We start from the raw sequence: 21346 nt of genomic DNA, 5'->3' as shown, positions 1-21346 counted from the left end.
AAGTGCCAGAATTACAAGTGCAAGCCACCGCACCCAGCCTATAGCTAATAATGCTTTGGCAAAGGTTAATAAAATGTTTCTTCTACCTGTGTGAATAATATTAAAAAAAGACATTAACTTACCTATTACCATATATTCTTTATACTCAAAGTTATACCGTCCTTCTACAGAAGTGATAATGGAAATTTTGGTCTTTTGTTCTGAAATCATGCAAAATATGCAACGAAGACACCCTGGCCTGGGCTTCCCCCAACAGCAGAGCCTGAGACAAGGTATTGCATGCAGATGGCTTCTTTTGAGAAGTGATTCCCAAGGAATGGGAGTGGGAGATAGGAAGGGTTGAAAGAAAGAAGAAGGAAAAGCTATTTAAAGGTGAATGTTAACTGAGTTGGGTCACCACTGTGGGCAACTGCAGTTCAATTCTCTTAGGGACCCTTTGAGGAACCGTGTCAGATACGCCTCAAAATTGCCCACCCAAGGGATGTATTAGAGGAGTATTTAGCCTTTGGGTCTTGTTACTATTGGTCAAGGGTCACCTCATGAGATATTAATTTTACCCCACTTCCAGGTTTATGCAAACATCAAATGTAGCATCCCACATGGCAGCAGCAGGAAGGCACTGGGGTAGAAGATGAGTGATAACGAGGTTATCCCGGAATGCAGTTGGTTGGCTGGCATGCAAAGGTGGGCCTAAAAGGTAGACAATAGGATGCAGTAAGTATCTCATCTATAGATCTTGACACTAAACTGTTAGTACTGAAATTGGTGAAAATGCAGAAAGACTGGTTTTGCAGCAAATTGGTGTTTCTCAGCACCCTCTGTTTTGTTTTTTACGAACATCTCCTATTGTGAGATACATAGAAAAGGCCTGGAATCTTGCTGGGTGTTGTCACCTCGATGGAATAAGAGTGACACTCTTTCCATTTGTACCCACATTTGTTGCTTTGCCTTCCCAGGCTCCTCTCTCAGAAGTGCTTCATTCTTTGACCATAATTAGGGGGTGGAAGAGGTAAGGTTAAAAGAAATAGTCTTCACTTCTGCCTCCCCATTCTCCAGCAGAATGAACATGATGGCCGAGGGAGGCTTCACCTGTACCAGTGTTTGGAATGTCCCGTTCTGTGTCGTCCTGGAAGTTTTTACACCATAATTCAGTTCACAGTGTGTGAGAGGTGAGTCTTTTATTCCTGAAGTGGAAACCCTCCAGTACCGAACAGCTGTGGAGGGGAAGGAATGAAAGAGAAACAGGCTAATCCTCCCCCAGGTTCTCAGGCAGGTCAGTTCTGGGAAGATGTACAAATAAAGTTGAAGACATGAAAATTGATTTTTAAAATAATTATCCATACTCTGTACACCTCAGAAAGTCTTTGTCTTTTTCAGGGATCTTCTCACTTTGTTGGATATCTGAAATGTGTATTTTTTTTTTTGAAACAGAGTCTCACTCTGTTGCCCAGGTTGGAGTGCAGTAGCACAGTCATAGCTCACTGCAGCCTCAACCTTCTGGGCTCAAGTGATCCTCCTGCCCCTCAGCCTCCTGTGTAGCTGGGACAACAGGCATGTGCCATCATGCCCAGCTAACTTTTCAATTTTTGATGGAGACAGAGTCTCACTATGTTACTCTGGCTGGTTTCAAACTCCTGGCCTTGGCCTCCCAAAATGCTGGGATTACAGGCATGAACCACTAGCCTAGCCTCAGATGTGTATTACAAGCATGAACCACTGGCCCAGGCTGAGGTGTGTATTACAGGCATGAACCACTGGCCCAGGCTGAGGTGTGTATTGTTATTGTTTGCTTTGATGTTGCTTCCTGCAACGTGGATCATGCCTTACTGTCAATTCCTAGAAGCATTTATTCCATTGCCAACAGTGAACTTTCATGGGAAATTGGGCTGTGGAGTTCTAAAATATGGGTTGGTCCTTCCTTCCTTCCTTCTTCCTTCCTTCCTTCCTTCCCTCCCTCCCTCCCTCCCTCCCCCTTCTCCCCTCCCCCTCCCTCCCCCCTTCCCTCCCTCCCTCCCTCCCTCCCCCCTTCCCCCCTCCCCCTCCCTCCCCCCTTCCCCCCTCCCCCTCCCTCCCCCCTTCCCCCCTCCCCCTCCCTCCCCCCTTCCCCCCTCCCCCTCCCTCCCCCCTTCCCCCCTCCCCCTCCCTCCCCCTTCCCTCCCTCCCCTCTCCCTCCCCCCTCCCTCCCTCCCCCCTCCCCTCTCCCTCCCTCCCCCCCTCCCCTCTCCCTCCCTTCCTCCCTCCTTCCTTCCTTCCTTCCTTCCTTTTCTTCTGGGTTTTGTTCTGTTGCCCAGGCTGGAGCACAGTGGCTCAATCATGTCTCACTGCAGCCTCTGCCTCCTAAGCTCAAGCAATATACTCAGCTTCCTGAGTGGCTGGAGCCACAGGTGTGTACCGCCTTGCCTGGTAAATTGTTTCATAGAGATAGGGTCTTGCTCTATTTTCCAGGTTGGTTTCCAACTCCTGGCCTCAAGTGATCCTCCTGCCTCAGCCTCCAAAGCGTTATGATTGCAGACATGAGCCACTGTGCCCAGCTGAGGTTATTTTCTATGTAAATCTTGATGTTCTGGAATTGGTGAGTGAATAAAAGCTGGTGTCCTTGTCTGCATGTTTAACAGTATGGCATTTGAGTACTTGTACAGATTCCTTCTTGAAACTTGTTTCTTAAACAATCACAGGAGGTTATTCACCAAAGTCAATGAAACTGAAATGTTCTATGTCAGCAGGAGAATATGACTAGAAGAGCTCTCATTATATCCATTGGAAGCATTTCCTCTGAACCTCAAAATACATTATTACATTTCGGATGACATTAAGAGATAGGTCTTTAGTCACGGAATTCTAGTAGGAGGGGGAAAAATGTAGTTTTGGTTATTTTCTTTATTATTGTTGTTAAAATGTGAATCATGCCCTTCAGTTGATGAATTCTCATTGAAGCTTCAATGGAAGGGGAAGATGAAATAACATAAATGATAGCTATAATTAATTTTATACTAAGCTTCCTTGATGAAATTAATATTGTCAGATGGAAATGTAATTTAAGCAAAATATGCTTATATGCTCATGTAAGCTGAGTTACACATTTGGACTTTAAGAAAAAAATCACTCTTGCATTTCGTAGAACCGCTTACAAAATGATTTAGCTTAATTGTTTGTACAGCTTTCTAGACATTAGAGCTCTTTAAAGGAAATAAGGGCACATGAAATGAAAGAGAGAAAGACAAAGGGTCATTTTCAATTTGCTTATATTATTTGGAAAAATAACATAATCTTGCAGGACATTTCTAATTCTCAAAAGAACTCGTTTTTAACATATATGTTATTATACTCTGGCAGTGGTTTTGTATGAGTAAACAAGAAACAATTCTGACAATTTAAAACAATCTAAATCTCAGCTGAAATAAATCATATTGACTTGTTAAGTAAACTTCAAAACATATTGACCTAAGAGGTCAGCAAATGTTAGTGAAAAATACACAAGTCAATATTCATTGCATGCCTGAATTCTTTGTCTTTATATGACATTTCAAGCAATTTTAGTAACTGGTCAGGAAAAAGTGAAAAATAAGAAACACCAAGAGAGCTCACTGATTTCAGATAAAATTTTCCATGTTCTCAAGAAATACCCATAAATATCATACACTGACATTGATCATTATTCTGAAAAAAAATCTGCAACTTGTTTCTTAATATGAAACCAACCATCATGTAACATAATGGAAAGTTGCAAGATCAATCTTTAATATTTCTTTCCTTAAGAATCAACTTCCTGTTCATAGTCAATAAAGTACTTATTAAATTTACCAATTACAAGAGCTTAAGGCTCATTGACAGGACTACAAAAACTCCAGTTGATGGGCCAGAAGAGAAGGTGGTTTACTGGTAAAGTTAGCATTCCTCTTTAAACCCACATATGGGAATATGTGATTATAATCTACCTTTTCTTCCTTCAGAATATATTGAATGTATGCAGTTGTGTTAAAAGTGTGGCATATTTATGTGACTGTAAAGAACAGGCAAGGTTGCCCTAGTCTTTGTGATTAAATGCCTGAACTATAGGTCTTGCTCTTAACCACTACACTGTACTTTTCTCTCAAATACAGCAGAGTAGATGTATCCAAGCAATGGTCATTACCTCACTCCTATGGCCACATAGGTTAGCTGTAAAATTTCAGGGAGCAAGAGCCAGTAGGAGGAAGGAAAGATACTAACATTTAGGGTTTATTTCTTGTGTCATGAAGTGTGTAGCTGTTCTCCATGTGTGGTCTCATATTGTTCATTCAACAACTCTGAGAAGTGATGTTCTTCCCATTATACACATCAGAAAAATCTCAAACAGATTCCACAGTTATAACGTGGTGGAATTAAGGTTTTTAAGTTTAGAGACAGGGTCTCACTTTTTCACTCAGGCTTAAGTGCAGTGGTACCATCATAGCTCACTGTAACCTTGAACTCCTGGGCTCAAGCAATCCTCCCATCTAAGCCTCCTGAGTGGTTTGGACTCCAGGTGTGTGTTAACCTGCCTGGCTAATTTTTAAAATTTTTTGTAGAGATAGAGTCTTGCTATGTTACCCAGGGTAATCTAGGCCTCAAGTTATCCTCCCACCTTTTTCTCCCAAATTGCTGGGATTATAGGCATGAGCTCCTGCACCTGGTCTGGAATTAAGATTTTTTTTTTTTTTTTTTTTTTTTTTTTTTAACTGAGGCCTGTATGTTATCTCAGTAGTTATTTATTGCCTCTCTGATTGTAATTACCCCATCTTTTTTGTTGCTGATCTTTGTCTTCTATCCTTGATGTATCTCTAACACCTCCAATTTATTATGTCCCAAGCCATTCATTACTTTCCTTTTCAAAGCTGTTCCTCTCTTGTGCCCAGCCTCTCATGATAGAAATCTTAACTCTCCACTGCCCTTGCCCTTCTGGTCCATTATGCGTAATTACTCTTTAAGTCTCTGAGTCTTGCTAAATAGATCCCAGGTTCCTTTGCATCTTGATGAAGCATCTATTAATATTATTCCTCATGTGGAGAACTACTGCAGACAGACTCCTAAATATGGTGGCCACATGCTCCTAGTGGTCCCATGTTGTGATCTGCTCTCCACAGTACAACTAGAATTATCTTTCTAAAGTGCAAATCCAATCATAACACTATCCTTTGAAAATCCTTCAAAATCTCAGCACAGTGTCTCCAGGATGAAAATCTAATTTCCTTACCCTGTCACAGTAACGAAATTTGCATGCTGGCTCCCATCTGCCTTTCCAGCTCCTCCCCTGGTTTTCATTCCAGTGTCCTGTGCACTTCAGCTCCGCAGAACAAGTTGCCATTCTTGACCTGAAAATCCTCCACTTGAAGCGCCTTGATTTCATTTTCTTCCTTATTTGGGGGAAACCCTATGAAGACCTTGACCAACCTCCAAGCTGTTTTAGTTTGTCCCATCTCTGCATCAAGAGCTCTTTTGACCTTTGTGACCTCCCTCATTGTATTACATTAAAAAACAAAACCAGCTGGGCGCGGTGGCTCACACCTGTAATCCCAACACTTTGGGAGGCTGAGGTGGACGGATCATGAGGTCAGGAGTTCAAGACTAGCCTGACCAACATGGTGAAACCCCGGTCTCTACTAAAAAATACAAAACAAATTAGCTGGGCTTGGTGGCACGTGCCTGTAATCCCAGCTACTCAGGAGGCTGAGGCAGGAGAATCGCTTCAACCCAAAAGGTGGAGGTTGCAGTGAGCTGAGATCGTGCCACTGCACTCCAGTCTAGGCAACAGAGCAAGACTCTGTCTCAAAAAACAAAAAAAACCCAAAAACAAAAACCCCCCAAAAACCTATATGTCTCCTCTAAGACTGAATCTCTGAAGGAGGAGTAAGAACTGGCTGCCTCATTTCTTTTTGAATTATAAATACCAAATAGTAGATGGTCAAGTAGAATTTTATTTTTCTTTTTTGAGACAGAGTCTCACTCTTTCACCCAGGCTGGAGTGCAGTGGTGCAATCTCAAATCACGGCAACCTTCACCTCCTGGGTTCAAGCAATTCTCCTGCCTCAGCCTCTCAAGTAACTGGGACTACAGGTGGATGCCACCACGCCAGGCTAATTTTTGCACTTTTTTTTTTTTTTTGAGACAGAGTCTAGCTCTGTTGCCCAGGCTGGAATGCAGTGGCCGGATCTCAGCTCACTGCAAGCCCCGCCTCCCGGGTTCACGCCATTCTCCTGCCTCAGCCTCCCGAGTAGCTGGGAGTACAGGCGCCCGCCACCTCGCCTGGCTAATTTTTTTTGTATTTTAGTAGAGACGGGGTTTCACTGTGTTAGCCAGGATGGTCTCGATCTCCTGAACTCGTGATCCGCCCGTCTCGGCCTCCCAAAGTGCTGGGATTACAGGCTTGAGCCACCGCGCCCGGCCTAATTTTTGCATTTTTAATAGAGGCAAGGTTTCACCATATTGGCCAGGCTGGTTTCAAACTCCTGACCTCAAGTGATCCTCCTGCCTTGGTCCCCCGCAGTGCTGGGATGATAGGCATGAGCCACTGTGCCAGGCCAAGAAGACTTTTTTTTTTAATAAGTCAGGGCAATTGTTTTTATTTTATAATTTTTAGGGCAATTGTTGTCAGGATTTTTGGCCACAAGTGAAAGAAACCCAATTCAAACTGGCCTGAGCAGAAAAGGAAGTTTACTGCTTCATGAAGTTGCAAAGCATGAAGAGGTGCTGGTCCTCAAAATGCCTCCAGGATCCTTGTCTCTCGGGTCTGTGTGGCTTCACTCCTGGGTAGAATCTCCCCCGCAGCAGCTCCAGGGTAGTCACCCCCAATGAAAAGAAAGCTTCTCTTTCCCAGACTTTCCAGTTACAATATTGAAAGGGAGTCTAATTGGACCAAAATGGTTATGTACCCATTTGAAGCCAATCATTGGGCTTACGAGTATGGGCTCAGTGACTGGCCTGCTCACTCTGCACTGAGGGTGGGGAGGCATAGCTTCCTGAGGGAACACTGAGATGTTGTTACCAAAATAAGGGAAAAAGGATATTGGGCAAATAAAGTCATCATATGTCTATTACATAGTGTTAGGGTGAAAAAAAAGCACTAGAATGCAAGTTAGGATTTCTGAGTTCTTTTAAAGGCATAATGTTTTATACTTAGTTGTTAACTTATATGTGAACTGTGGAAACTTGACCATAATGTATTCTGTGATTATCTATCAAACCAGGAAACCCTAAATTATATTAAAACTGGAAAAATTATTCTTTAGATGGCAATTTATTGTATCTTGTCAGATAAGTAATTCAAGTAATTCTGTGTTGACCTCACTCCTCCCAAACCTATAAACTTAGTAAGCTCTAGTATAGCTAACTAGAGGCCCTGCTACCCAATAGGGACATCTTTGTTGCCAAGCCTCTAGGTGATACCCCAAGTCTTGAGGCATTTAGGAAGCCAACCAAATTGTATTACAGATACATTTGGGAAACTTGAGGCAGACACTCACTTCCTAAAGCATTGCATCTCAAAATGAAACATGACTGAAACACCTGAGAATTTCCTAGTGTGAAATGATTTGGGTCTCTGCACCAATTTCCTTATTCTCAGCTAGTAAGGATTCAGTGAAGAAAATGAAAAACTCTCTAGGCATTCTAAACAAAGAGAGATTGAAGACAGGGACTATCTTAGTCCATTTTGTGCTGCTGTAACAGAATACCTGAAACTGGGTACTTTATAATGAGCAGAAAGATGATAGCTCATAGTTCTGGAGGCTGGAAAGTCCAATATCAAGGTCCAGCATCTGGTGAGAGCCTTCTTGTTGCACTGTACATGATGGAAGACATCACATGGTGCCCAAGAAAGAGTAAAAGGAGGCAAATCCACTCCCATGATAATAGCATTGGTCCATTTGTGAGCACAGAGTCCTCATTACCTAAACACCCTTCTCAACATCCCACCTCCCAATATCATCACAATAGCAATTAAATTTCAACATGAGTTTTAGAGGAGACAAGCATTCAAACCATAACAGGGCTTTATGGGCTTACAAAATCATTGAAAGGGATATAGGAATAAGGTATAGGCTGGGATTCTAGAATGATCTAGAATTGACTCACTAGGGGAGCTAACATGAGTTCAACAACTCATCACTGTAGATGTGACCCCGAGTTCAAAAAGTTGCTGCTGCTGCCAAAGTCACTATTGAAACAGCCTCCTGACATCCAGAAAGCTGGAAGGTGGACACCTGTGGCTGTAAGTGATGGATTAGAAAGCCAGAATCGAGCATCCACTACTATACCAGCTGTCGCCACAACTGCATGTCAGCACCAGGAAGCTAGAATATTTCTGAAGAAAAGCTGTTTCTATAACCTTGCTTGCCAAAATAAACAGCCAAGGCTGGGCATAGTTGCTCACGCCTGTAATTCCAGCCCTATGGGAGGCTGGGGACGAAGGATTGCATGAGCTCAGCAGTTTGAGACCAGCCTGGGCAACCTAGGGAGACCTTGTCTCTCAAAACAAAACAAAAAAAACATTAGCTGGGCATGGTGGCATGTGCCTGTAGTCCCAGCTATTTGGGAGGCTGAGATGAGTAGATTGTTTGAGCCCAGGAGTATGGCGCCACTGCACTCCAGTCTGGGTGTCAGAGCAAGACCCTGTCTCAGAAAAATAAAAATTCAAAAAAAAGAAAAAGCAAAATAGACAGTCAAGATGAACAGGGAAATTGCCTCTGCCTGAGAGCCACCTCCCCAAATCTTGTGTTGAGTTCCTGTAATATGCTAAGCCTCATTCGTATCCAGAATCCTAGTGATTTTTAGCTTTTCAACCTTTTGAACTAGGATGAGGCCATAAAGGTGACTGAGAAAGCCAAACTGCACTACCCTCCACAATGTGGTGAACTGTTTTAGTTTTTTTTTGTTGTTTTTTTTAATACAGCTTTTCCTAATTATGTTACATGTGTAGTATATGACTTTTTTTTTTTTTTTTTTGAGACGGAGTCTCACTCTGTCGCCCAGGCTGGAGTGCAGTGGCCGGATCTCAGCTCACTGCAAGCTCCGCCTCCCGGGTTTACGCCATTCTCCCGCCTCAGCCTCCCGAGTAGCTGGGACTACAGGCGCCCGCCACCTCGCCCGGCTAGTTTTTTTGTATTTTTTAGTAGAGACGGGGTTTCACCATGTTAGCCAGGATGGTCTCGATCTCCTGACCTCGTGATCCGCCCGTCTCGGCCTCCCAAAGTGCTGGGATTACAGGCTTGAGCCACCGCGCCCGGCCTAGTATATGACTTATAAAAGTATAATATGTTTAAACATATTGTATGGTGACACAAAATATGTCTTAGAGAGCTTTCTTCATGAGTGGATGTGAATGGAGCCCATTATTTTTTTTTTTAACAGTGTCCGGCATGTGCATATAAGTTGTTTCTAGTTTTTGCTGGAACTAAAACTGCAGCAGAAACATACTTGCATGTACATTTTGGTGCATATGTGTGTTTTCATCCACCAAACATGCAGTTGGAATTGCCCCAAAAATGGTAGCAGGGGAATTCCCACAAGAGAATGCCCCAAACTGGATATGAGGCTGGCTGGGATTCCAAAGAAACAAGCACTAAATACCAGGGTAATCAGTCCAAAGCGCTTATAAGGGGTACCTACTTATAGAGTACTGCAGCAATGTTTGTGATGGACATCAAGAGAAAAGGGGTGTTCTATCTAGGTTTGTCTACAGCAAGAGGGTTAGGGTATGAAGTCTGTGTGAGAGTTTAAGGAATTTGGTACAAGGCCAGGACCAGTTTCTTTCAGTGTTTTGGGCGACAATGTAGAAACCTTTATCAGTGCCTGGAAATGTTCAAGGTCCCAGTTTGAGTTCAAAAATCCTGCAGCTGGCTGAGTCACGGAGTGGTCAAGGCACTCTGTGACTTCTGGTCAGGACACAAAAAGAAAGCTGAGAGGGAAGGGGGGACACTACAATGTGAGTGATTTTATGGCATAGATTCCTAAAATTCAAAAACATCCATATTTAAATTTTGTCAGATATTGCCAAATTTCAACAGCAAAAATATTGAAACAAAGTATCTTCCACTGACCAGTTCAGAAGGTTCTTTCTTTGCTCAAGTCTTTGTGAATACTGGATGTTTATTTTTTGCCATTCTAAGACTAAAAAATAATATTTCACTGCTTAATTTGCATTTTTGGATTATGATTGAAGAGGTCTCTTTTTTGGTGTGGTTTTTTTTTGATGTTTGTAGTTCTATGAATCCCATTTAAAAATATGAGTTGTCGTTTTCCTATGATTTAAGGAAATTCCTTTAATAAATAACATTTCATTTTCTATCATGGGTTTCAAATATTTCTCATTATCTGTCTCTTATCTTTTAATTTTGTTTTATGGTATCCTTTTTTTTGTACAGAAAGTTTACATATTTATATTATCAGATTTGTCCATCTTTTTCTTTATAGTTTCTATGTTTTGAGTTGTGCTAGGAAGGCCTTGTATATTCTATTGTATACCTCTATTTTATTTTGGATGTTGTCTTGGTCCATTTTCTGCTGCTGTAACAGAATACCACAGACTGGGTGATTTATAAAGGACAGAATTTTATTTGGCTCATGGTTCTGGAGGCTGGGAAGTCAAAGAGCATGGTGCCAGCATCTGGCAAGGGTCATCTGTGGTGGAAAGCAGAAGTGAGTGCGGGAGACAGAAGGACAAGCTGGGGGCCAAATTCCCGTGATAACTAACCCACTCTAGTGATAATGGAATTAATTCATTCATGATGGCAGAGCCCTCATGGTCTGATTACCTCCTAAAGGCCCCAACTCTTAGCACTGTTACAATGGTAATTATGTTTCCAACACATTAATTTGGGGGGACATATTCAAACCATAACATTAAAATGTTTGTGAAAATCAATGTTAAGGGCACAGCCCTGCACAAGACTGCTCTTATGTCAGATGTCAGCTGCAAGTTTGGGGGTCTCTGGGGTCACCCTTACTTCTGACCAACTAGCTACATGTTCAGGGATTACTATGGCTACCCTCAAGTTTAATAATTCACTAGAAAGACTCACAGAATGCCCCCAAAGTGCTATACTTATGATTACAATTTTAGTATAGCAAAAAATTACAAATCAGAACCAGCTAAAAGAAATGCATAGCTGATATCTGGGAGGGGTCCAAATGCAAAGCTTCCAGTTATCTTCTCCCTGTGGATTCCTTCATCATGTTACCGCTTCCAGCTCTGGTGTGTGACAATATTCAGAGTGTTGCTAACCAGGAAAGTTCACCCAAGCTTTGATATCTAAAGTTTTTATTGAAGTTTCATTGCATAGGGATAATTGAATTGTTGGCCATGTGGCTGAACTCAATTTCCAGCCCCTTCTGTTGGGGTGATCAGTTTGATACCATGTGGCTCAAAGCCTCAATCCTTTAATCATGGCCTTCGTCTTTCTGGTGTGGCCAGTTCTCATCTTGAGTTAACTCTTTAGCACAAACTATCTAGGGGCCCATGATGAGTCATCTGATTATCAGGTGTGGTCTGAGGATCCCCTTCTGAATAACAAAGGCACTCCAATCACTGGAGATATTTTAAGGGTTTAGAGATTACTTCCCAAGGCTGGCACAAAGGTCATACCTCTGTTTGGGTCAATTAACTACACAGATGTAGTATTTTTTTTACTACACAGATGTTTTAATTTAAAAACTTTTAGATTTTTAAACGTTTTTGGAATGATATTTTTATGACTTGCATAATATACAGATTAAACTTAATTTTTTCCCCAAATGAGTAGCTAATTGTTTCAATACTGTTACAGGTAGATAGGCATGAGTGGGGCAGGAGAGGGCTCTTCCCACCACCCACTAGAAATGTTGGGTGATGGTTCGGCAATGATTGCATTGCATCTCTAAAAGTGATAAATTGGCAGCTGGCGCCAGGGAGAGGCCATTTTCTGATGGTTCACACCTGTTAACATTAAAATGTTAATTGAATGCAGGCCCCAGAGAGAAGCAGCTTCTTGGGCATGCACATTAAGAGACAAAAATGGCGAAGTATGATCTTCCCGGATCACTCCGCCGGAAAAAGGAAGAAAGCCTCAGATGGGCATGAATACAAATCCTAAATGTACTGCATGTGCTCAATTCGCAAGGGTAAGGAGGCACCGCATGCAGAAAACCCACCCTGAGGGAAGAATCATGGGAAAGAGGTGAGCCTATAAAGTCCCAGGATCAAGTTTAAAGGTGCTTCTTTTGTCTTTCTTTTCTTCTTGACCTTCAGGGGCTCACTTGGATCTCTTCCAAGGGTTCTTTACTTTCTTTGCTGTTCTGAAACCTTTTTAATAAACTTCCACTCCTGCTCTGAAACTTGCCTTAGTCTCTTTTTCTGTTTTATGTCCTTCAGTCAAGTTCGTTCTTCTGAGGAGGCAAGGGCTGAAGTTGCTACAGACCCATACGAATACGCCTCTGGTAACTCGGTGTAACTCAGATCTCTGCCGCCTCTAACAATACTACTTACTGAATACTATATCCTTTCCTATTATTATGAAGTGCCATTATAATGGTGTACTAAATTTTCATATGTACGTGGCTCTGTGTATGTATTTCTACTTTGGCTAATTCATCTTTCTCTACCAACCTTAATATCACACTGTTCTAATTCCTATAACTTTATAGTGTTTTTATAATACTATGCTTTGATAACTAGTAGATCAAATTTGACTAAACTATTCTTTTCCCAAAATATTTTGGCTCTTGTACATTTTCTTTTCTAGATAAACTTTATAATTTTGACAGGCACACAAATACATTCTCAATGAGATTTTTATTGGAATTACATTGACTTTGTGAATTATTTAAGAGCAATTAGAATATTGAGTTTTCTCACTCAAGATGATGGTAATGTATTCTATTCTCAGTCCCTCTTAAAAATGTCCTTCAGCAAAATATTATTTCCTGTCTATATTTCTTGCTTGCTTTTAAAGATTATTTCTAGGCATACTGTTTCTTGGTATGCAATTGTCAATTAATTTTTTTTTTTTTACTGTGTCTAACTGAGTATTACTTTTAGATAGGAAAGCAATTAATTTATGTTTCAATCTAGTGCATCATTAAAGTATATTTATTAGTCCTCATAGTTTTTCGGTTACTTATTTTGGATATTTTTAGATATACAATTATATCACCTCCACAAAAATACTGTTGTCTTCTCATGAATAAATATTAGGATATAGAGGTATAGAAAATAATGTGGAATAGAAGTATTGTTAGCAGGCACCACTGTTCAGTTTATAGTTTTAACATAAATATTTATAATATTTCACTTTTAAGTAAGATGTTTGTCATATATTTCTGTATTATATCCTTTGTCAATTTTAGTAAGTTGCTTCTATTTGTATCACACTAAAAATTTTAATCAGGAGTGATGGCTTAAAGTAATACTAAGCAAAAAGAGCAATTCTGAAGGCAACACATTACCTGACTTCAAACTACGCTATGAGGATATAGTTACCCAAACAGCATAGTACTGGTATAAAAATAGTCATATTAGACCAATGGAACAGAATAGAGAATCCAGAAATAAAGCCAAATCTTTATAGTCAATTGATCTTTAGCAAAGCATACAAAAACATAAAGCGGGGAAAGGACACCTTACTCAACAAATGGTGGTGGGATAATTGGCAAGCCGCAAAGTAGGAGAATGAAACTAGATCCTCATGTCTCACTTTATGCAAAAATCAACTCAAGATGGATCAAAGACTTAAATCTAAGACCTGAATCCATAAAAGGTCTAGAAGATAACATCGGAAAAACTCTTCTAGACATTGACTTAGGCAAAGAATTTATGAGCAAGAACCCAAAAGCAAATGCAACAAAAACAAAAATAAATAAATGGGATCTAATTAAACTAAAAATCTTCTGCACAGCAAAAGAAATAATCAGCAGAGTAAAGAGACAATCCATAGAGTGGGAGAAAACATTTTCCAACTATACATCTGACTAAGGACTAATATTCAGAATCTACAAGGAACTCAAACAAATCAGCAAGAAAAATAGAAACAATCCCAGCAAAAACTGAGTAAAGGATACAAACAGACAATTCTCAAAAGAAGATGTACAAATGGCTGGCAAACATATGAAAAAATGTTCAACATCGCTAATCATTAGGGAAATGCAAATTAAAACCACAATGAGATACAACCTTCCTCCTGCAAGAATGGCCATAATTTAAAAATTAAAAAAATAAAAAGATATTGGAGTGAATATGGTGAAAAGAGAACACTTTTACACTGTTGGTGGGAATGTAAATTAGTACAACCACTAGGGAAAACAGTATGGAGATTCTTTAAAGAATGAAAAGTAGTACTACCATTCGATTTTAGCAGTCTCACTACTGTGTATCTATCCAGAGAAAGAGAAGTCATTATATGAAAAAGACACATGCACATGCATGTTTGTAGCAGCACAATTCACAATTGCAAAAATATGGAACCAACCAAAATGCCCATCGACCAATAAGTGGATAAAAATATGTGGTATATCTCTCTTTATATACCATGAAATACTACTCATCATAAAAAGGAATGAAATAATGGCATTTGCAGCAACCTGGATGGAGTTGGAGGCCATTATTCTATGTGAAATAACTTAGGAATGAAAAACCAGATATAGTATGTTCTCACTTGTAAGTGGGAGCTAAAATATGAGTATGCAATGACATAAGAATAACATAATGGACTTTGGAAACTCAGGGGAAGGGTGGGAGGAGGGTCAGGGATAAAAGACTACACATTGGATATGTTGTACACTGCTTGGGTAACAGGTGCACCAAAATCTCAGAAATCACCGCTAAATAATTTATCCATGCAACCAAAAACCACCTGTTCCCCCCAAATTGACATTTTTCTAAAAAAGGAGTGAGGGCTTAATTTACATAAGCCTTCTAAACTCCAAAAACACTCTCTTATGTTATTTCATTTGTAATTTTTTTTGGATGTGAGTGTAGATTACGGAGAAGGGAAGAGGGTCAAAGACAAGGTCCAGGATCTTTCCAACATTAAGAGAGTGGAAGGAAGATGGGGATAACCAATCAGATAGACTGAAGAGCTAGGGTGGACAGAATAGGAAAACTAAGAAACCAATGGCTTCTAGGCCCAATGAAGAAAGATTACCAAGAAGAAAAAAGGAATCCATTGCTTCAAATGCTGCTGATGGGTCAGGTAAGAAGAGGACTAGAAGAGCATTGACCACTGGCTTTGGGAGTAAAGGGGTCACTGGAGCCCTCTATGAGAGTCCAACTTCACACTTTGCCCTGTACAAGTGCTCTGCTCCTTACCTGTGTATTAAATTACGTTTAGCTAAGAGTTAGTAAAGGTATTAGTCTTCTCAGACTACCATAACAAAATACCCCACTCTGGGTGTCTTAAATCTTGAGTTCCTTGAGAGAAACTTTTTCCCTTACACTTTCTGGAGCTGGAAATCGAACATCAGAGCTCTGGTTGATTCAGTTTCTGGTGAGGACTCTCTTCCTGGATTGCAGACAGCCACCTTCTCTCTATGTCCTCGCATGGCCTTTCCTCCATGCATGCCCTTGGGGGTTGGGAGATAATTCAAGGAAGAGAGCATGAGTGGAGAGAGAGCCCTTTGATGGCTCTTCTTGTAAGGACACTAATTGTATCACACCAGGACCCCATCCTTATGACCTCATTTAACCTTAATCACTTCCTAAGAGTCCCCATCTCCAAATACAGCCACACCAGAGGTTAGGACTTTAACTTATGTATTTTGAGGAACATAAACATTCAGTCCACAGCAGTAAACTATAGTTCATGGGCCAAATCTGGCTCACTATCTGCTTTTGTAAATAAAGTCTTGTTGGCAAACAGCCATGCTAACTAGTTTACATATTATCTCGGCTACTTTTGTACTACAATGGTGAAGTTGAGCAATTGCAACAAGGACTGTGTGACCCATAAAACCTAAACAGTTTATTCTCTGGCCCTTTACAGAAAAAGTGTGCCAACTCCTACACTTAGCTTGGCACATATCTTAGTTTCTCTGAGACAAAATTGATCATTCTTCTGAACTCCTGTGTTGGTTTTTCCTTCCTTCCTTCCCTCCCTCCCTCCCTCCCTCCCTCCCTCCCTCCCTCCCTCCCTCCCTCCCTCCCTTCCTTCCTTCCTTCCTTCCTTCCTTCCTTCCTTCCTTCCTTCCTTCCTTCCTTCCTTTTTTTGAGATAGCGTCTCACTCTGTTGCCCAGGCTGGTATAGTGGCATGATCATGACTCACTGCAGCTTCAAACTCCTGGGCTCAATGATCCTCCTGCCTCAGCCTTTGGAGGAACTGGCATTGCAGGTGCATGCCACCATGTCTGACTAAGCTTTTTAAAATTTTTAGTTGTTTTGTAGAGATGGGGGTCTCACTGTATTACCCAGGCTGGTCTTGAACTCCTAGCCTAAAGCAGTGCTCCTGTCTTGGCCTCCGTAAGTGTTGGGATTACAGGCATGAGCTGCTGTGCCCAGCCAGTATTTATTTTCTGATACAGTCATCTGACTGTTAATTTATTATCATGTGTTGTTATTTTTAGGTGTGGTTATCTTGCCCTCCAATTACATTAACATTTCTTCAAAGGCAGAAACTCTGCTATTTTCCTTTGTTTCTCCCACAGTCTTATGCAGATAAAACGGATGTAAAATAAATATTCATTAATTTATGTTACATATGTGCAGATTTCACTGCTTACTCTGCCCACAACTTCCAAAAAGCTTGCATCACTCACAGCCTCTAAAAGGGGCAGGGCTAAATGCCATGGGATTACAGCCCTGGCCACCAACAATTCAGATTGTTTTTGAGAGTTTGAACTAAGACACGGAGTGGATGCTGCTGGCATCCTGTCAGAGAATTGCCTCAGACAAATAAGAGCCACTTCTTCTTGGGGTTAATATGATAAGGTCTCCGCGCTGTTCCTCTGCCCTTCTCCTAGAGCACTCTTCCAATAAATCCCTTAAATAAAATTTCCCTATGTCAGGCTCTGCTTCTAGGGAACTGGACGTAAGAGCTAAGACAAGGGCCTTCAACTCAGACCAAGACTTCAGGTAGGTTCCTGTCTCAAGTAATTTCCAAGTCAGAGTCAAATCTCCAGAAAGTGTTATGTCTGTAAAAATGGACTGCTGCAGTGTTCGAGAGGTGGGAATGCTCCCTAGTGCTAGTCTCATTGATGGAAGATGGAGAGGAGAAATCCTCCAGTGGGCAGCCTTCCTCCTACATCAAATTTAAGGCAGTTCGCTAGCTTGCGAAGAAAATGTCAGTAGGCTGATGTGGTTGGGGTTTGCTGAACCTGTCCTATAATTTACCATAATGTGATCATCTCACCTCCAGTGCCAGTCATGGGTCCTGATGCAACAAAGTATGTGTCTGTGTCTGGGGTGGGGAAGGATGGTAAGGCAGAGCTTCTATTTTCTGGTGTATGTGCTTTAAACTGGTGCCATCTTGCAGACCTTTTTCTTTTTCTCCTCTATCTTTTTGGTAGGCATTCTGTTTTTCCTCTGTTAATATATGTTTGGAGGTGGTGATTAAATCTATGATTGCATCCATAATGTGAAAAACTGAGGTAGAGCTATAAGAGGAGAAGACTTTACTTGGAGAAAAATACCTTCGTGGCATCACCTCAGGACAGAATAGCTGTCTGTGATCTTGGATTGTTGGGTAGAGGTAAAAGTAATTATGATTTTAATGTGGATACTCTAAATATGTCAGGTATGTACACATGCCTTTAGAATTGCAAATGCCATGGCAGGGGAATGTACCAGAAAAATTTGATTGACTATACTGCTTTGGCTCCTCCTAGAGAACCTGCTGGACTCACTGCTGCTGGTTGGAGCAGCTCAGTAGGAGACACATCTCTCTCCTCGACCATTCCCCATGTGGCTACCTAAACCATTTCCCTTGTGGCTACCAGGCACGGACTCTCAGCCGAGACCAGCTGATGCCATGGATGACTGATGCCAAGTCAGCATCCCTATTGAGAACTGCAGTGAAGGAAAGGAGAGAGCATTGTTGATGGTTGGTTCTGAACCCTTGAGCTTTAAGTTCATGCAGACCTAGGGACTGAGGGAACAAATAATGGGTCATCCACAGGAAAGGAAACCTGAAGGAGAAAGAAAAATGACAATGTTAAGAAATGATGAAGAGATAGTAATGGTGCTAAAGATGGTGAAGAGAGTGCAGAGATAACATTGGAGAAAGAGATGATGACAAAGACTAGACAGAAGAAAAGACTTTTCAAAGAGACTGAGAGCGCTTTGTGCCTCACATTTCAATTCCCATCTCCTATCCCAGGAGACACATGTTTGACTTTGGAGCCCATCTAAAATAACAAATACCGCCTCTGCTCTCTACAGGCTTATAATATTAAAGAAACAGCACTCAGATGAACCATCATATACAGAAGGTTGAGACATTAAATGCAGAAGGATAAGTATACACAAAGCATAAGACATTGGAAATAATAGTCCATTTTACTTGTTGCCCTTAGAAAGCGTGAGATTGTCTCACATTCTCTGAACAGACCCCTCTTGCTTTCTTGATCTGGCATGAGAGAATTTATTTTCCATGTAACAAGAAGAGCCTCGACTACAGTACGTCAGTTAATGAGAGACATTTTCCAAAGCTTGGCAGAACAGAGTCATCAGGTGTCTAGATCCTTGGGGAGTAAGATCAGAATCTACAGTGACCCTGTGAATTGGGAGGAGAGATGGAAGCATGGACAGTGAAAGGTGGTGTGATTATGCAGGGGAAATAAAAACAACCTTTGAAAAACAACGGGAAGGCGATGGGCTACATGAAATATGTCATGTGGTAGTGCATGTAGTTGTAATGAGCAGTAATGGCAGAATAGACACTGCATCTGGGCCAGCCATGTAGCCAGTTGGTTTAAAAAGCAAAATTAGTTCAGTGATAAGCACAGGCAGGGCATATTTGATACTGGAGAAAATGTTCCTTTTGTACTCAGCATTGCCAACTTCAGACCAGTAAAATGCAGTATTAGTTATTGCATATTTGCCTGTGCAACTCTTCTAAAAAATATGATATCTGTTCTCCAGCATCTTACAGGCTAAAAGGGACAACACTCAGATTAACTTCTACATGAAGTCTTGAAGATTCAATGCAGAACTTACAAGTAAAGCATTGTAATACTTTAGGAACAAATGTTCTGTTAATTTAAAAAAGCACTTTCAATATGCCCTATGTTTTTAATAGCAATCAATGTTCTTAATCAGAGCCAATATATCCTATGTTGTTAAGACTTTGGAGGCAGAGCTGAGTTCAGAGGCTGCCTGTGCTGTCCACCTGCTGGGGCCCATGGACAAGCTGCTTAGCCACTTGGAGTCATAGTTTTCAATTTGAATAATAGCGATGATAACCATCCTGCAGGGTTGCCATCTTTGTACTAGACATAGGAAATTTAGTTTGCTACAGTATTGCCCCTTGATATGGTTTGGTTCTGTGTTCCCATCCAAATCTTACCTTGAATTGTAATAATCCTCACAAGTCGAGGGACGGACCTGGTGGGAGGTAATTGAATCATGGGGATGTTTTTTTCCCATGCTGTTCTCATGATAGTAAATCTCATGAGATCTGATGGCTTTATAAAGGGGAGTTCCCCTGCACATGCCCTCTTGTGTGCCGCCATGTAAGACATCCCTTTGCTGTTCCTTTATCTTCTGCCATGATTGTGAGGCCTCCCCAGCCATGTGGAGCTGAGTCCATTAAGCCTCTTTCCTTTATAAATTACCCAGTCTTGGCTATGTCTTTATCAGCAGTGTGAGAACAGACTAATACACCACTCCTATTATGTTATCTTCCTCCCCTCACATTTGGGAGCCTCTGTGTGCATTAGGGCTTGTGATCACCTGGGTACAGGTTGTTACTTCCAAGAAAACCCAGCGTTTCTTTGTAGTTGAAAAATACATGAGGAAATGTTAAAGGAACCAGGGAAAAATACGTAGTGCCCTGGAAAAACCCGATTAATTCACTGTGTGTCCTTAGCCAAGTCACCCAAACTCTTTGGGCTTCAGTTCCTTCATATTTTAAGTTGTGGAGGGTGGGATGAAAATGAGAGGGTAATTGCTTGAGATGATTTCTGATATCACTTCCAGCTGTAAAATGTGAGGTTTCTCTAAGATCAGGAGCAAATCTAATTTTTCTTTGACACAAAGGGCTCTTACACGAAACATAATGATCAACTTTAGTATATCTTCCCTGAGGACAGAAAAGAAGAAATAGGGTGGACAGAGCCTCCCTAGATTTTGGCTGAAGATAAGGAAGACTTTCCAGACTGTGAGAATTATTTATTGGTGTGAATCAACAAGGGAGCATGGGATATTCGAGTAGCATAGATTTCTCTCTCTTTGGACAAAGTAGGATCCTGAACTGAAGCCTAAGTTTGCAGTGAAGGGAGGGTGAGTGCAGTGGGGGGCTGTGGGGTGATGAGAGGGATGAAGAGATTAATGGCCTTTCTCTACTAGTCCCACATCTTAGATGTGACTTGCCAACTTGCAGTCCCGGGTTTCATGCAGTTTATGCTCCTCAGAGAGTCCAACAAGCTTGGTAACTATCCGTGAGTCACCAACAGCTACCAGTGTGATTTGCATTTTGACCCAACAGGACTGTATGGAAGGTGGTAATTAGCACAGAGACACAGCAGGTCTAAGCGTCACCATTTTTACTTTTGTGTTTGAAAAGATAGTAAAATTCTAGAGAAAAACAACAAAACAAAACAACGATTCTTCCTCCCCTAACCAGCCCCAAGTTTCCAAATTAAGCAAGCAGTGAATCTAGTAGGGTGACACCACCAGAAGAAAACCCTGTGGACTGTGGGGACCCAGTGAAGCTATGGCTGTGATCCTCAGCCTTGCAGGCTGTGCTGCCTGCCCTTTGTGAAAAGACCCTGGCCGGGCGCGGGGACTCACACCTGTAATCCCAGCACTTTGGGAGGCCGAGGTGGGCGGATCACGAGGTCAGGAGAGAGAGACCATTCTGGCCAACATGGTGAAACCCCGTCTCTACTTAAAATGCAAAAATTAGCTGGGCGTGGTGGCAGACGCCTGTAATCCCAGCTACTTGGGAGGCTGAGGCAGGAGAATTGCTTGAACCCGGGAGGCGGAGGTTGCAGTGAGCCAAGATCACGCCGTTGCACTCCAGCCTGGGCGACAAGAGTGAAACTCTGTCTCAAAAATAATAATAAAAAAAAAAATTAAAAAAGGAAAAGACCCTTACTCTCTCATTGGGACGACAGTTTTGTCATTTACATTTCCACATACATCCATTTTGCAAACGATGTTGCTCTTTTAATCTTTTTTTCTCAGCATTCCTCCTGTCTCCATGTTCA

At 41.4% G+C, this 21346-nt stretch overlaps 1 protein-coding gene across 10 annotated transcripts in view; it reads left to right on the top strand.

Moving 5' to 3' along the window:
* The window catches only part of LOC105498364 (uncharacterized), a 308776-nt gene that overhangs the window by 94466 nt on the left and 192964 nt on the right, over positions 1-21346 (top strand). For 4 of the 10 annotated variants that reach the window (XR_011616971.1, XR_011616973.1, XR_011616970.1 and 1 more), the window contains exons 3-6: positions 171-272; positions 569-697; positions 1057-1169; positions 2446-2572. Coding sequence is in view for 4 of the 10 variants with exons in the window: in XM_071085493.1 (XP_070941594.1) it covers positions 658-684; positions 1057-1169; positions 2446-2572 (267 nt within the window). In the remaining 6 variants the exon portion in view is untranslated. The remainder of the gene's footprint in view (positions 1-170; positions 273-568; positions 698-1056; positions 1170-2445; positions 2573-21346) is intronic. The other 6 variants (XM_071085493.1, XM_071085490.1, XM_071085491.1 and 3 more) reach the window with 4 other exon arrangements.

The sequence above is a fragment of the Macaca nemestrina genome, chromosome 19 (assembly GCF_043159975.1).
Source record: "Macaca nemestrina isolate mMacNem1 chromosome 19, mMacNem.hap1, whole genome shotgun sequence".
NCBI classification, from domain to species: domain Eukaryota; kingdom Metazoa; phylum Chordata; class Mammalia; order Primates; family Cercopithecidae; genus Macaca; species Macaca nemestrina.
Note: the sequence above shows the minus strand (reverse complement) of the source record. Positions and strands in the feature narration are given on the sequence as shown.